Source organism: Bufo bufo, chromosome 9, assembly GCF_905171765.1.
Source record: "Bufo bufo chromosome 9, aBufBuf1.1, whole genome shotgun sequence".
NCBI classification, from domain to species: domain Eukaryota; kingdom Metazoa; phylum Chordata; class Amphibia; order Anura; family Bufonidae; genus Bufo; species Bufo bufo.
The window spans coordinates 177,255,799-177,270,970 of record NC_053397.1 but is presented as its reverse complement, the minus strand read 5'-3'; the positions used below and the strand labels follow the sequence as shown (position 1 = coordinate 177,270,970).

Genomic DNA, 15,172 nt, shown 5'->3' with positions numbered 1-15,172 from the left:
TGATGGGGGGGGGGGGAGATGGGAGGCCGCACACTGGCCACCAATGTTGTTAATGCTATAGAGGGAGGGGGGGCCGATGGGGGGCGCACACTGTGCCACCAACGATTTATTACAATAAAGGGGGGGGGGGCGCACACTGTGCCACCAACGATTTATTACAATAGAGGGAGGGAGGGGGGGGGGCGCACACTGTGCCACCAACGAATAATTACAATAGAGGGAGGGGGGGGGCGCACTGGCCACCAACCTATTATTACAATAGAGGGGGGGGGGGGCCGCACTGGCCACCAATGATATTCAAACTGGGGAGGGGGGAGGGTCTGCCCCCTGCTGCCTGGCAGCCCTGATCTCTTACAGGGGGATATGATAGTACAATTAACCCATTCAGGTGCCGCACCTGAAGGGGTTAATTGTGCTGATCACGGCCCCCTGTAAGAGATCGGGTGCTGCCAGGCAGCAGGGGGCAGTCTTGTACACAGTTTGTAGTGTATTCTAACTAGAAGCGTCCCCATCACCATGGGAACGCTTCTGTGTTAAAATATACTGTCGGTTCTGAGTTTTCACGAAGTGAAAACTCAGCTATGAAAAAGCTTTTATGCAGACGGATCTTCGGATCCGTCTGTATAAAAAGTAACCTACGGCCACGGATCACGGACACGGATGCAATCTTGTGTGCATCCGTGTTCTTTCACGGACCCATTGACTTGAATGGGTCCGTGAACCGTTGGCCGTGAAAAAAATAGGACAGGTCCTATTTTTTTCACGGCCAGGAAACACGGATCTCGGATGCGGCTGCAAAACGGTGCATTTTCCGTTTTTTCCACGGACCCATTGAAAGTCATGGTGTCCGCGAAAAAAAACGGAAAACGGCACAACGGCCACGGGTGCACACAACGGTCGTGTGAAAGAGGCCTTATTCTGAGAAGTGTGAAGAATTACACTCCCAAATTTGGGAGGATGGGGGTACTGGTGTATGGAGACTTACTTAGGGCTCATGCACACGACTGTATGTATTTTGCGGTCTGCAAAACATGGATCCGCAAGATAAACGAATGGCACCCATGTGACGTCCGTGTTACATCAGTTTTTTTGTGGATCCTTTGTAAAAAATGCTTGTCCACAAAACGGACAAGAATGGGACATGTTCTATTTTTGTGTGGAACAGACATACAGACACGGAATGCACAGGGAGTAATTTCAAGCCCCATTGAAATGAATGATTTCGTATACAGACCTGCAAAAAAACTGAACGGAAATGGAAGAAAAATACTTTCATGTGCATGAGCCCTTACCGGCAATATTCCACAAGTATGCAAATTAGCTTTCCTCCAGAGGGAAGAAAACTATCTAATTTGCATCATTTTCCCAATGGAGCTCTGCCTATTAAAGGGAATCTGTCACCTGGTTTGACCATATTAAGCTCTCACCGTTGCCATGTTTAATAAAATGCCTTCTCTCCTGCAGTGGTTTTCTTTCTTATATTCATGCTTTCTTTTTGCTAAAAAAGCGATCTGTGTATTATGCAAATGAACCCTGAAGGTGCCCAGAGGGGCGTTATTCTTCACCCTCTGAGCCCAGTAACGCCCCCCTGCAGTGCCTAGACCGCCTTTATTTAGAGCCCAAGCACGCCCCCTCGCTATGCAGTATCGTCCCACAGACTAGTTTAACGCCGCCGCCCCCTTTGCTACGTCAGCTAATTAATTCAAGCCACGCACCTGGAATCTTCAGTTCGTCCGGCTGATGGATCATGTGACAAAATAGAGCATGCTGCGATTTTCACGCAACGCACAAGTGATGCGTGAAAATCACCGCTCATGTGCACAGCCCCATAGAAATGAATGGGTCCGGATTCAGTGCGGGTGCAATGCGTTCAACTCACGCATTGCACCCGCGCGGAAAACTCGCCCGTGTGAAAGGGGCCTAAGCCTTCTAACATCCCCCCCCCCCAAAAAAAAAAAATATTTAAAAAATGATCCAAACATGAAGTAGACATATGGGGAATGTAAAGTAATTTCTATTTTTGAAGGTATTACTATCTCTATTATAAATCTAGAGAAATTGACATTTAGAAATTTGCTAATTTTTCTAAATTTTTTGTAAATTTGGTATTTTTTTTATGAATAAAAATGTTTGTTTTTTTTTTACTTATTTTTTACCACTGTCATGAAGTACAATATGTGACGAGAAAACCATCTCAGAATGGCCTGTATAAGTAAAAGCTTTTTAAAGTTATCACCACATAAAGTGACACATGTCAGATTTGCAAAAAATGGCCTGGGCAGGAAGGTGAAAACAGGCCCGGGGTTGAAGGGGTTAAAGGCAGGGCTTTTTTTCTGGCGGACGCACCAGAACGGCGTTCCGCCACCTTTTGACATCGCAGCCTGCGATGTATCAGCGGGGAGGGACTGGGAGGAGGAGCTGGGGGCCGGTACGTTCACTGTGCTCCGGCCCCGCAGCTCCAGTAGAGACTTATAAAATGTGTAATTAAATGAATAATGATTCATGCTGCCCCCTCTGTAGTATAACTTTCAATATATTGTACTCACAGGGCTACTGTTATCGTAATGCATTCATAAAGTAGGCGGCGCAGGCACGTGGCGTCAGTCAGTGACGCTGCCGCAAGTCTGCCCGGCCGGCCTGCATTACGATAACAGTAGCCCTGTGAGTACAATATATTGAAAGTTATACTACAGAGGGGGCAGCATGAATCATTATTCATTTAATTACACATTTTATAACTGTACTGGAGCGGCAATGGGGGGGGGGTCTGTGGATGGCACTGTTATGGGGTGGGGGGGGTCTGTCAGTGGCACTGTTATGGGGTGGGGGGGGTCTGTCAGTGGCACTGTTATGGGGTGGGGGGGTCTGTGGATGGCACTGTTATGGGGTGGGGGGGTCTGTGGATGGCACTGTTATAGGATGGGGGGGGGTCTGTGGATGGCACTGTTATGGGGTGGGGGGGGGTCTGTGGATGGCACTGTTATAGGATGGGGGGGGTCTGTGGATGGCACTGTTATAGGATGGGGGATCTGTGGATGCCATCCCCAGATCCTCCACCCCATAACAGTGCCATCCCCAGAACCCCCATTAACAGTGCCATCCCCATCTGGGTTTTTTTTTTGCTGGGCTGGACTTTTATAGCCCCCCCCCCCCCCCCCCAAATTTTACTTGCATCCCTGTTCTCTAAAGGGGCGGTTTTAGGGGGGGTCCTAGGGGTGGGGTGGGGTGGGGGCGGTCTTGGGGGGCGGGTAGGGGGGGGCGGTCCTAGGGTTGGGTAGGGGCGTGGTCAGGGGAGGGGGGGTGAGTTCCACCACCTTTTCTCTGAGAAAAAAAGCCCTGGTTAAAGGAGTTGTCGGGTTTCATGATACTGACAACCTATCTTCAGGATAGGTCATCTTTATCAGATCGGTGAGGGTCCGACTCCTGGCCCTCCCAATGTTCAGTTATTCGAAGAGTCCTCTTCAGTGTTTGCCTGCACTCCGTCTGCCTTCTAGTGGTGGTGCACTGTAACTACAGCTGTTCATCCCATTCACTTGAATGGCAGAAGAAGCTGTATTCCTGAAGAGGTTGCAGCGCTCACACGAGCCTCGCGGCCTCTTCGAGCAGCTGATTAAACAGGGTGGTGGGAGCTGGAGCCCAACGATCTGATATTGATGACCTCTGCTTTTATTCGGGTGCCATAACCCATTCCCCATGTTCATGTTCATGTTGAGGTGATACTATGCATTCTCCTGTGCTCGTCAACTTAATATTCTCTTTTGTTTTGCCAAAAACAAACCCTCTAATAGAAAGTCTTGCACAGATCACAGGGTAATATCAGTACCTTCCAACGCCTAAGCTTTGACCACGCACGTCTTGTAATGGAGGTAGAAAGCTCCGGCCTCATTTGCATGCTAATGGAATAATTTACATACAGCTGTGTCCAATTTGCATAGGCAAGGTTACTCAGAAGTGCACTTTTCATCTCGAAGGGATCATTTTCAGAGCAACTTCAAAATGTAATGCGAAATTCAGCCAAGGAGCTCTTACAGCGATTACACGACGTCTTGGCCATTTCTCAGTTTTATCCACTTCAAGTTGCACAGATTCAGGTTGACGTAAAGGCTGTTGTAATGTAAAATCACTGATTTCAGGGTGAAAAAAAAAAATCATCATTCTGAAAAGTGTATTAATAACTCTAGTTATGCTCCATGGGCACGAAGGCAGCTTGTGTAGCATGCTTTAGGAATCTAAATGGCGTACTTTAGTGAATAACCTGCACGCTGTGTAAAAAGGTGTAATGTTTTATGATGATTCTATAGAAGACCATTATCGAGGATATGTATACGTACGTAGCCCCTGCTTCCTCCAATATATATACTGTGCACTCAAGGTATATTGCCATATGGTGTGAACGCTGCGGCATTGTACAGTAGCAGCAAAGTAAATGAGATTTTAAAAACATGCAATACCCCTCGCAGCCCATCAAAAATAGTGGGGATGTTGCTGGGGTAAAAAAAAGTTTGTCATTTTTTCTTTACCTGTTGCTTATCTTATGTGACACATCCAGGAAAACCTCTATGGTTTATAATGCACTTTTTCTTTATATTTTAGGGCAAAATGTTTCAGAGGAAAGAAGCTTCAAGGAGATTATGATATACGAGTTGAACAGGTAAGTCATAGATTCAATTGATTATCATTGGGGTCTGCATGTGGATCACCGCTGATTGCCAGGACACACTTAGGCCCCTTTCACACAGACGAGTATTCCGCGCGGATGCGATGCGTGAGTTGAATGCATTGCACCCGCACTGAATACTGACCCATTCATTTCTATGGGGCTGTTCACATGAGCGGTGATTTTCACGCATCACTTATGCGTTGCGTGAAAATCGCAGCATGCTCTATATTCTGCGTTTTTCACGCAACGCAGGCCCCATAGAAGTGAATGGGGTTGCGTGAAAATCGCAAGCATCCGCAAGCAAGTGCGGATGCGGTGTGATTTTCACGCACGGTTGCTAGGAGACGATCAGGATGGAGACCCGATCATTATTATTTTCCCTTATAACATGGTTATAAGGGAAAATAATAGCATTCTGAATACAGAATGCATAGTAAAACAGCGCTGGAGGGGTTAAAATAATAATAATAATTAAACTCACCTTAGTCCACTTGATCGCGTAGCCCGCCATCTCCTTCTGTCTCCTTTGTTGAAGGACCTGTGGTGAGCATTAAATACAGTTACAGGACCTTTGATGACGTCACTCCGGTCATCACATGGTACGTCACATGATCTTTTACCATGGTGATGGACCATGTGATGACCGGAGTGACGTCATCAAAGGTCCTTTACCCAGGTCCTAAAGAAAGAATACAGAAGGAGATGCCGGCTGCGCTATCAAGTGGACTAAGGTGAGTTAAACATTATTTTATTTTTTTTAACCCCTCCAGCGCTATTTTATTTTGCATTCTGTATTCAGAATGCTATTATTTTCCCTTATAACCATGTTATAAGGGAAAATAATACAATCTACAGAACATTGATCCCAAGCCCGAACTTCTGTGAAGAAGTTCGGGTTTGGGTACCAAACATGCACGATTTTTCTCACGCGCGTGCAAAACGCATTACAATGTTTTGCACTCGCGCGGAAAAATCGCTGGTGTTCCCGCAACGCACCCGCACATTTTCCCGCAACGCCCGTGTGAAAGAGGCCTTATACTTTCTGGGTCACACCTGTACATGGCGTTTGTACGGAAGCATTAAATGGGTTGTCTGATCTCGCCGTTAGACCAGGTCGGCGGTCGGGATTGTGTCTGAGAAGAGATGAGACAACACCTTTAGAAAGGAGCTGTCACCACTCCTGGTAGGAATAACGGTAGGAATAACGACAGGTACGCAGTTTAAATTTCTAATAGGGCCTTGACAGGAACTATTTAGTCCCACTGTTTTTAATACCCTCACACAGCGCTCAATTAATGCCACCATACAATATTTAAAGAGGACCTTTCACCGCTCCTGACATGCCTGTTTTATTAGCTTCATGCATTCCCCATGTAATAACAATTCTGGAGCCTCTATTCTTATGGCTCTATGTTGTGCCATTCCTTTATTTTTTCTACTAGAAGTTATGAAGGAATTTCCAGCAGTCTGCAGTAAGGGTACAGAGGGGAGGTAACCAGTTGGGGGGTGTACCTGCCCAGACTGAAAATGGCAGCACTGATTGGATAGAGTCAGTCTGTGCAGGTACCCCCCCCCCATCTGGTTACCTCCCCTCTGTACCCTTACTGCAGACTGCTAGCATTTCATTCATAACTTCTAGTATAAATAATAAAGGAATGGCACAACATAGAGCCATAAGAATAGATGTTCCAGAATTGGTATTACATGGGGAATGCATGAAGCTATTAAAACAGGCATGTCAGGAGCGGTGAAAGGTCCTCTTTAAATATTGTATGGTGGCATTAATTGAGCGCTGTGTGAGGGTATTAAAAACAGTGGGACTAAATAGTTCCTGTTAAGGCCCTATTAGAAATTTAAACTGCGTACCTGTCGTTATTCCTACCGGCCTCCTGAGTATTCTTCCAATGACCCCTTCATTCTGTAAATATGGTCCCCAGAAGTATCTATCCCCCTGTATACAGCCACCTCTCTTCTCTGTATGTAGAGGATACAACATCACTCTGACGCTCTTCAGTCATAGCAGACAGCTGGAGGGTTTTACTATATTTTGACCCTCTGCTACCTGACCTGTGCCTGACCTCCATATGAACTTTTCACTGCCTGCCTTGACCTGATCGTATTGCTCGTACTCTGGCTGCCCTGACCTTGGCTTGTCATTGACTTTGATGTTGCCTGATCCTTTGGTGCTCTGCACCGGTGTCTCTTGACCCCCACAGGTCAACTGTCAGTCACACAGAGACTACCCCAGGAGGTAGTGGCCTGGTGGCTGCCCTGCAGCGAAGTCTATATCTCTGTACAGGAGTAAAAGGGTGAATACCAGGGGACTGCCAGTATAACGCCGTTAGAGGTAGCCCAAAGTCAAATCTGTTGGTTGACACAGTGGTTCTGCACCCACTGCCGTAACATGGGGCCAGCAGGAGTAGGGACAGGTATCACGGTTGTAATTTGTAAAAGTCATGACAGGTCCTCTTTAAAGGGGCTGTCCGACATTTTAATACTTATGATCTATCCTCTGTATAGGTCATCAGTATCCAATTGGTTGGAGTCCAATATACCGGACCCCCGCTGATCAGCTGTTTGAGCGGCCTTCTCCCCCGGCGGGGGTCCCGGGTATCCACAGAATAGTTCATTAATAATAAAGTCTTTGAAATCCCTTTTAAAGGGCATCTGTCAGCAGATTTGTACATATGACACTGGCTGACCTGTTACATGTGCACTTGGCAGCTGAAGGCATCTATGTTTGTCCCATGTTCATATGTGTCCACATTGCTGAGAAAAGTGATGTTTTAATATATGCAAATGAGCCTATAGGAGCAACGGGGGCGTTGCCATTACACCTAGAGGCTCAGCTCTTTCTACAACTGCCAGGCCCCATGCACTTTGACAGGGCCAGGTAGTGAGAACATCATAACCTCTGGCCCTGTCAAAGTGCAGGAGGCGTGGCAGTTGCAGAGAGAGCAGAGACTCTAGGTGTAACAGCAACGCCCCCGTTGCTCCTATGCTCCCTGCCCTTTCTGAGCTCAAGACGGCCCATTTGGCTATTATCAGTGATTGATAGCATTCCCTTGTTAGGGGAACGCCCCTTTAACATAAGATATATTGAGTCCCTTGTTTTCTGCCCGATACTTGCCATGAAAATGTATTCGCCATTCAAGTTTTTGCCAAGAGCAAAGATCTGGATAATTTTTGTCAACTACACTAGAAAAAATAAAATCGAATGGGTTGTGGGTGCCCTCGTTGTCCTTTATCCATTCTCCTGACGTCTTTCTGAACTTGCTTACTCTTTCCCTCCCTAAATTTAGGCAGAATTTTCAGAAATAAATCTCATTGCTCATTCTGATGGGACGTTCGCTGTAGATCTCCAGATGTTCCGCGGCGGTTCCCGAGTTGTCAGGTGAGTGCAAAACCTTACATTTCATTGGCTCCAACTTAAAGGGGTTGTTTGGTTTCGAAAACTTAGATAACAGAGAGGAGTCCCTCATTTGCGCCCTATAGGAATTAACCGGAGCATAGAACAATTCTGTCCCTGGAGGACACAACACATTATTACCATTTTATGTTATTTTATGTTTTCTTATTTTTAGGTCTTTCCGACCAGACTTCGTTTTCATTCGACAGCATTCCTTTAGCATGGCAGAAAATGAAGACTTCCGCAACCTCATCATTGGCATGCAGTATGCCGGTACACCCAGTGTCAACTCACTGGAGTCCATTTACAACTTCTGTGACAAGCCATGGGTGGTAAGTGTTCACACCGAAATGCACTAATACTAATTCAGTAAATATATCACTATCAAGACATTGGCAAAAAGCACTGCCCCACATGTAACTAAGGCTACTTTCACACTCGCGTTTGGTGCGGATCCATCATGGATCTGCTCAGACGGATCCGTTCAGATAATACAACTGCATGCATCCGTCATGAACAGATCTGTTTGTATTCACATGTAACATAGCCAAGACGGATCTGTCTTGAACACCATTGAAAGTCAATGAAGGATGGATCAGTTTTCTATTGTGCAAGATTGTGTCATAGAAAACGCCGTTTGGCTTAGTTTCGTCAGATGGACATCAAAACGCTGCAAGCAGTGTTTTGGTGTCCATGTCCAAGGCGGAATGGAGGCGGAACGGAGGCAAACTGAGGAATTCTCAGCTGATCCTTTTCCATTCAGAATGCATTAGGGCAAAACTGGTCCGTTTTGGACCGCTTGTGAGAGCCCTGAACGGATCTCACAAACGGAAAGCCAAAACGCGAGTGTGAAAGTAGCCTAATGCCCAAGTCAGTTAACCCTAAAAGAAATTAGGCAAATGAAGATACCTTCTAAAGCCGGCCATACATATTAGATCTATGTGGGCTCCACATTCTCCCCTGGTGGCTGATGTCTAGTAAGATGAGGAATGGGCTGTTGGAATTCAATTGTTGATCATTTTGTTCTCGGGGAGGTAAAAGAGGGAGATTTAATAATGTGTCGGTACCTAAAATCTTGCTCAAAAGTATTGCAGTTTGGTGCAACTTGGGTTTCTCCAATTTTTTCCACTCACTTGAAAAGGGATAGGGCTTTGTTGCAGGAGTCGTAGCTTTGTGGAAAAGGGGACATGATCGAAGGTGCAATATTTTGCACCAAAATTGCACCATAATTCTGGGTAAAATTTTGTCTCTAACTAAGCCAATAGTTGGTACTGAGTTAGAGAAAAGTGTCGATCCCTGCACCAGATTTATCATCCAGCTTGGGCTCCTGCCATAAATCTGCTGCAGGTCTAGACAGCCGGTCTAAGCTAAAGGGATAAAGTAGTGACAGAAATGCTGATTTTGGCTGTGTGCCATTCATGAGCTTAACATAAGTGGTTGCTGAGGACCAGTATCATAACCAATGCAGCCCGGGCCTGGAAAAGAGTCACAGCCACCTGGAAAGAGTCCCAGTTATTCATGAGATCCTGCTTTCCCTGCCTACTTGCTGATTATTGTCAGTTCTCTCTTACAGAGAAAGAGAGAAAACTAGGAAGAAGACTGTTAATCATCCACAGGTGGATAGGGAAGCAGGAGCTCATGAATAGCCATGACTCTTCTCAGGCAGCTGTGACTCTATTCCAGGCCCGGGCTGCAATGATTACGATGCTGGTTCTCGGCAACCACTTACTTCTAGCTCGTGAATGACAGACCGCTGAAATCGACTCATCTGTCACTACTTTATACTGCCGTTAGTATCGGCAGCATAAAGTTAATGATAGGTTCCCTTTAAGGCTGTATTATACCTTCCGATTTTTCGGAACATGATCGTTAACGAGCATTCGTATGCCGCCTGCAAACCAGTAGACAGTATGGGGACGAGCGATGGCATAGCGATTACTTCTTCCTTATGCTGCGGAGAAAATCGCTGCATGTAATAGTAGCAGTCTCCTACACAACCAAGCAGGGACTCCCTCCTGATAATCGTCTGCTCTATCTGCCTGTGTAATACAGGCTTTACTCCATCTGTAGGATTAGTAAATCTGCCCCATTGTGTTTTGGCAGAAAGCAACACAATTACTGCATCATGACAGAACTGCATGCAAATACATACAGTTTTTGTGACAGGCGATTTGCAATTGTTGCAAGAAATCCAAGTTTCCCTCATAGAGTTTTGCCAGAAATGTCGCCATAAAGTCTTAGCCATCGTGTTTGCATTTTTTATTTTTTACTAATAAATGTCTTGAAAGGTGTTACACTTTTGTAAGTTCACCACATTCATTACTAAGCACAATGTAATTATTATTTTACAGTTTGCCCAACTCATATCTGCCTTTAAAACTTTGGGAGCAGAAAAGTTTCCATTGATTGACCAGACGTACTACCCAAACCACAAGGAGATGGTAAGTCTCATGGCTTCTTGTGTCCATTCCAAATAACGGCCCTTGTGGGAATGTTACCATCCAGAAAATCTATTGTGCTTGCCATTATAGTGATGTCGATGGCCTAGGAAGAGGCCTAAGCCCTCATGTAGTACCGAGGCCTCCTCAAACAGCTTTTCAGTAGGGGTTCCGGCAGTTGGACTCCTGCTGATCTGATATTGATGACCTATCCTGAGGATAGGCCATCATGTTAAATTCCCAGAGAACCCATTTTACATAGATGGTGCATAATAAAAAGATCTGTGGAATCCAGTCGAGTTCTATAAGATTATCTTTCTTTCCTGCAGAGAACATGTATGTACATACAGTGGATATAAAAAGTCTACACACCCCTGTTAAAATGACAGGTTTCTGTGATGTAAAAAAAAGACAAATGAGACAAAGATAAATAATTTCAGAACTTTTTCCATCTTTAATGTGACCTATAAACTGTACAACTCAATTAAAAAACAAACTGAAATCTTTTAGGTAGAGGGAAGAAAAAATATAAAAATTAAATATTATAATTGCATAAGTGTCCACACCCTTAAACTAATACTTTGTTGAAGCACCATTTGATTTTATTACAGCACTCAGTCTTTTTGGGTATGAGTCTATAAGCATGGCACATTTTGACTTGGCAAGATTTGCCCGCTCTTCTTGTCAAAAACACTCCGAATCTGTCAGATTGCGAAGGCATCTCCAGTGCACAGCCCTCTTCAGATCACCCCACAGATTTTCAATCGGATTCAGGTCGGGGCTCTGGCTGGGCCATTCCAAAACTTTTATCTTCTCCTGGTGAAGCCATTCCTTTGTTGATTTGGATGTATGCTTTGGGTCGTTGTCATGCTGAAAGATGAAGTTCCTCTTTATGTTCAGCTTTCTAGCAGAAGCCTGAAGGTTTTGTGCCAATATTGACTGGTATTTGGAACTGTTCATAATTCCCTCTAGCTTAACTAAGGCCCCAGTTCTAGCTGAAGAAAAGCAGCCCCTCGGCATGATGCTGCCACCACCATGCTTCACTGTGGGGATGGTGTTCTTTTGGTGATGTGCAGTGTTGTTTTTGGGCCAAACATATCTTTTGGAATTATGGCCAAAAAGTTCAACCTTGGGTTCATCAGACCATAACATCTTTTCCCACATGCTTTTGGGAGACTTTAGATGTGTTTTTGCAAAATGTAGCCTGGCTTGGATGTTTTTCTTCGTAAGAAAAGGCTTTTGTCTTGCCACTCTACCCCATAGCCTAGACATATGAAGAATACGGGAGATTGTTGTCACATGTACTACACAGCCAGTACTTACCAGGTATTCCTGCAGCTCCTTTAATGTTGCTGTAGGCCTCTTGGTAGCCTCCCAGACCAGTTTTCTTCTTGTCTTTTCATCAATTTTGGAGGGACGTCCAGTTCTTGGTAATGTCACTGTTGTGCCATATTTTCTCCACTTCACTGTGTTCCATGGTATATCTAATGCCTTGGAAAGAATTTTGTACCCTTCTCCTGACTGATACCTTTTAACAATGAGACCCCTCTGATGCTGGATGCTCTCTGTGGACCATGGCTTTTGCTGTGGGATGCGACTAAGAAAATTTCAGGAAAGACCAAGTAGAGCAACTGAACTTTATTTGGGGTTAATCAGAGGCCCTTTACATGATGGCAGGTGTATGCCGACTCCTATTTAACAGGATTTTGAATGTGATTGCTTAATTCTGAACACGGCTACATCCCCAGTTATAAGAGGGTGTGCATACTTATGCAACCACATTATTTTATTGTTTTCTTCCCTCCACCTAAAACATTTCAGTTTTTTGTCAATGGAGTTGTACAGTTTATAGGTCATGTGGCGAAACCAACCTCGCCACTGGGTTTTGGAGAGGACTGGCTGCTGGCCTCTTGCCCCAGGATTATGGGCCATATACTAACTTTTAAACCCCTGAACCGATTCAAGTGAATTTTGGATAGGTTTGTCCCCACGTTATACTGTTTGAATTAATGTAAGTTATATGTATGGCCAATGTAAACTCACAAAGTTGTAACAATCTATAATAATTGTAACTTGTCAGCTTGGGAGGAAAATGCTGGGTGTGTTTCTATTGTGCCATTGTCCCATTGTGTGTTTAAATGGTGATGTCTGTCCTGTTGTATCTACATGTGTATTGGCGATCTCCCTTTGTTCTGAGAGATAATTGGATTGCTCCTCAGGTTGTCTCCAGACAGAGGGGAGGAGACCATGATGCATTGTGGGGATATGTTGTCCTATGTCCCAGTCTTCATTCTGGTCCTCTGGGGGCGTGAACGATTGGTTGCTGTAGTTGCATTGTATGTGTTGTTAATTACTGATTGGTTGTATTTCAAACCCCTGTGGGCAGTACTATGTTTTTGGTTTGTGAATAAAAGAGGCTGTACGTGAAGTACAGTCAGTTCCTGTTTCACCTTCAACATAGAGCCTCGTCTCATGTGTGTGGGGATTGCTATACGTGTATACTCCCCTGGCTATAACTACTAGCTCTTTTAAGGGCTGTTCCTGATCTCTGGTTTTAGGAGAGGTCCACCCACTGGAGCCTGGAGCCTTGTCGTAGGTCCAGGGTGGGTAGGAGACGGTGAGACCTCAACCAAGCTTCGGCGGTTTGTGGGGTCTGCAGTGCGTACGGTGTCAAGTGGAGTGCTTGGAGTCCTCGGAAAGCACTAGGAGCATTCATTCAACGGAGGTACCCGGTCGGTGTACCAGGTGATCCGTTACATTGGTGGCAGCGGTGGGATGGTGTCCTAGTGTGAGGAGAAGCAGCTCGGAGACACCGTTCGTGGAGTTACAAATTGAGGGCAACGCTAGTATCCGTACAGCGCCCCTGGGAGCAGAGGTATCCAGCGACTTGGAGCAGACAAGTATGGAAGGCTCTGAAGATGACTGGCTGGCCGAGGTGAGGCAGCGAGTGGCCCAGTATGGAGGTAATGTGTCCATGGATATATACCAGGCCATCTGGAACCAGGTCACAGCCAAGCGACATGCAAGGATGGAACGAGAATTCCGACTGGCGAAAGAGAGCGAAATTGCCCAGCGGAAGGAGTGTTACAGCAGCCGAGCAGAGGCTGCATCCGAGGAGGTTAGCAGTCTCCCCCTGAGGCGGCCAGAGGAACCCGAAGTAGGGGTCCTCATAGACTGGTCCTGTGAGGAACCACAACAGGCAGGTGGAGACGGGACCGAGGTCTCTCCACCGGGATGCTGGGCAGCTGGCCCAAACGCTCAACAGCAGCCGGAGTTGCCAGGTGTGGACGCAGGTGGTTCTTACTCGCAACTGTTGAGGGACCTCACAGATTGGTCCTGGGAGGACCCACAGATGGCAGGTGGAGATGGGACCGAGGTCTCTCTACCAGTCCTACAGGGATGCTGGACGGTTGGTCCAGATCTCCAGCCATCTCCGCAGGGATACCAGGAGGAGGAGGTAAGCGAGCCCATCTCTTCCCAGGTACTTCCCAACCGAGTTCTGGGGGCAGGGGATGAGCCTGCGATATCCACTGATCTCTCTCCCCAACCACAGGGGGACAGCACCCCTAACTCCGATGGTGCAGATGGGACCACGGTCTCTGCACCAGACCTACCGAGATACTGGACGGCCGGTTCAGATCCCCCACCAACCCTGCAGGAATGCCAGGAGGAGGAGGTAAGCGATTCCTCCTCTCCACAGCCGATCTGCAACAAGGTCCTGGGGATAGGATTCCCTGACCACATCCCAGCGGAAGAGCTGGCATCTGGGCAGAGCGCAGTCGGCCTCTGCCCTCCCCTATCCTCTTCTCCAGAGCCGGACTTCCCACAGGCTACCCCAGCAGAAGAGCTGGCATCTGGGCAGAGCGCAGTCGGCCTCTGCCCACCAAGTACCTACAGCTCCAAGCTGGAGAACCACAAGGAAGCGAGGAGTAGCAGATGCCCACTCAACAGCTGGGGACATACAGAACAGAGCCAGGCCCCAAGATTCAACAGGTCCAGTATTGGGTTGTGGTTGGACTGCCAGACTAACTCCGGTACTGACCGTGAGGTCAGGTATCTGGTTAGTCTTCCCTGGGAGGGGGAGATGTGTGGCGAAACCAACCTCGCCACTGGGTTTTGGAGAGGACTGGCTGCTGGCCTCTTGCCCCAGGATTATGGGCCATATACTAACTTTTAAACCCCTGAACCGATTCAAGTGAATTTTGGATAGGTTTGTCCCCACGTTATACTGTTTGAATTAATGTAAGTTATATGTATGGCCAATGTAAACTCACAAAGTTGTAACAATCTATAATAATTGTAACTTGTCAGCTTGGGAGGAAAATGCTGGGTGTGTTTCTATTGTGCCATTGTCCCATTGTGTGTTTAAATGGTGATGTCTGTCCTGTTGTATCTACATGTGTATTGGCGATCTCCCTTTGTTCTGAGAGATAATTGGATTGCTCCTCAGGTTGTCTCCAGACAGAGGGGAGGAGACCATGATGCATTGTGGGGATATGTTGTCCTATGTCCCAGTCTTCATTCTGGTCCTCTGGGGGCGTGAACGATTGGTTGCTGTAGTTGCATTGTATGTGTTGTTAATTACTGATTGGTTGTATTTCAAACCCCTGTGGGCAGTACTATGTTTTTGGTTTGTGAATAAAAGAGGCTGTACGTGAAGTACAG

The 15,172-nt window shown here is 46.3% G+C and overlaps 1 protein-coding gene across 2 annotated transcripts in view; it reads left to right on the top strand.

Moving 5' to 3' along the window:
- SYN2 (synapsin II) overlaps positions 1-15,172 on the top strand; it is a 284,431-nt gene that overhangs the window by 150,660 nt on the left and 118,599 nt on the right. For both annotated transcript variants that reach the window (XM_040408483.1, XM_040408484.1), the window contains exons 2-5: positions 4,594-4,651; positions 7,963-8,054; positions 8,245-8,401; positions 10,421-10,510. In XM_040408483.1, the coding sequence (XP_040264417.1) occupies positions 4,594-4,651; positions 7,963-8,054; positions 8,245-8,401; positions 10,421-10,510 (397 nt within the window). The remainder of the gene's footprint in view (positions 1-4,593; positions 4,652-7,962; positions 8,055-8,244; positions 8,402-10,420; positions 10,511-15,172) is intronic.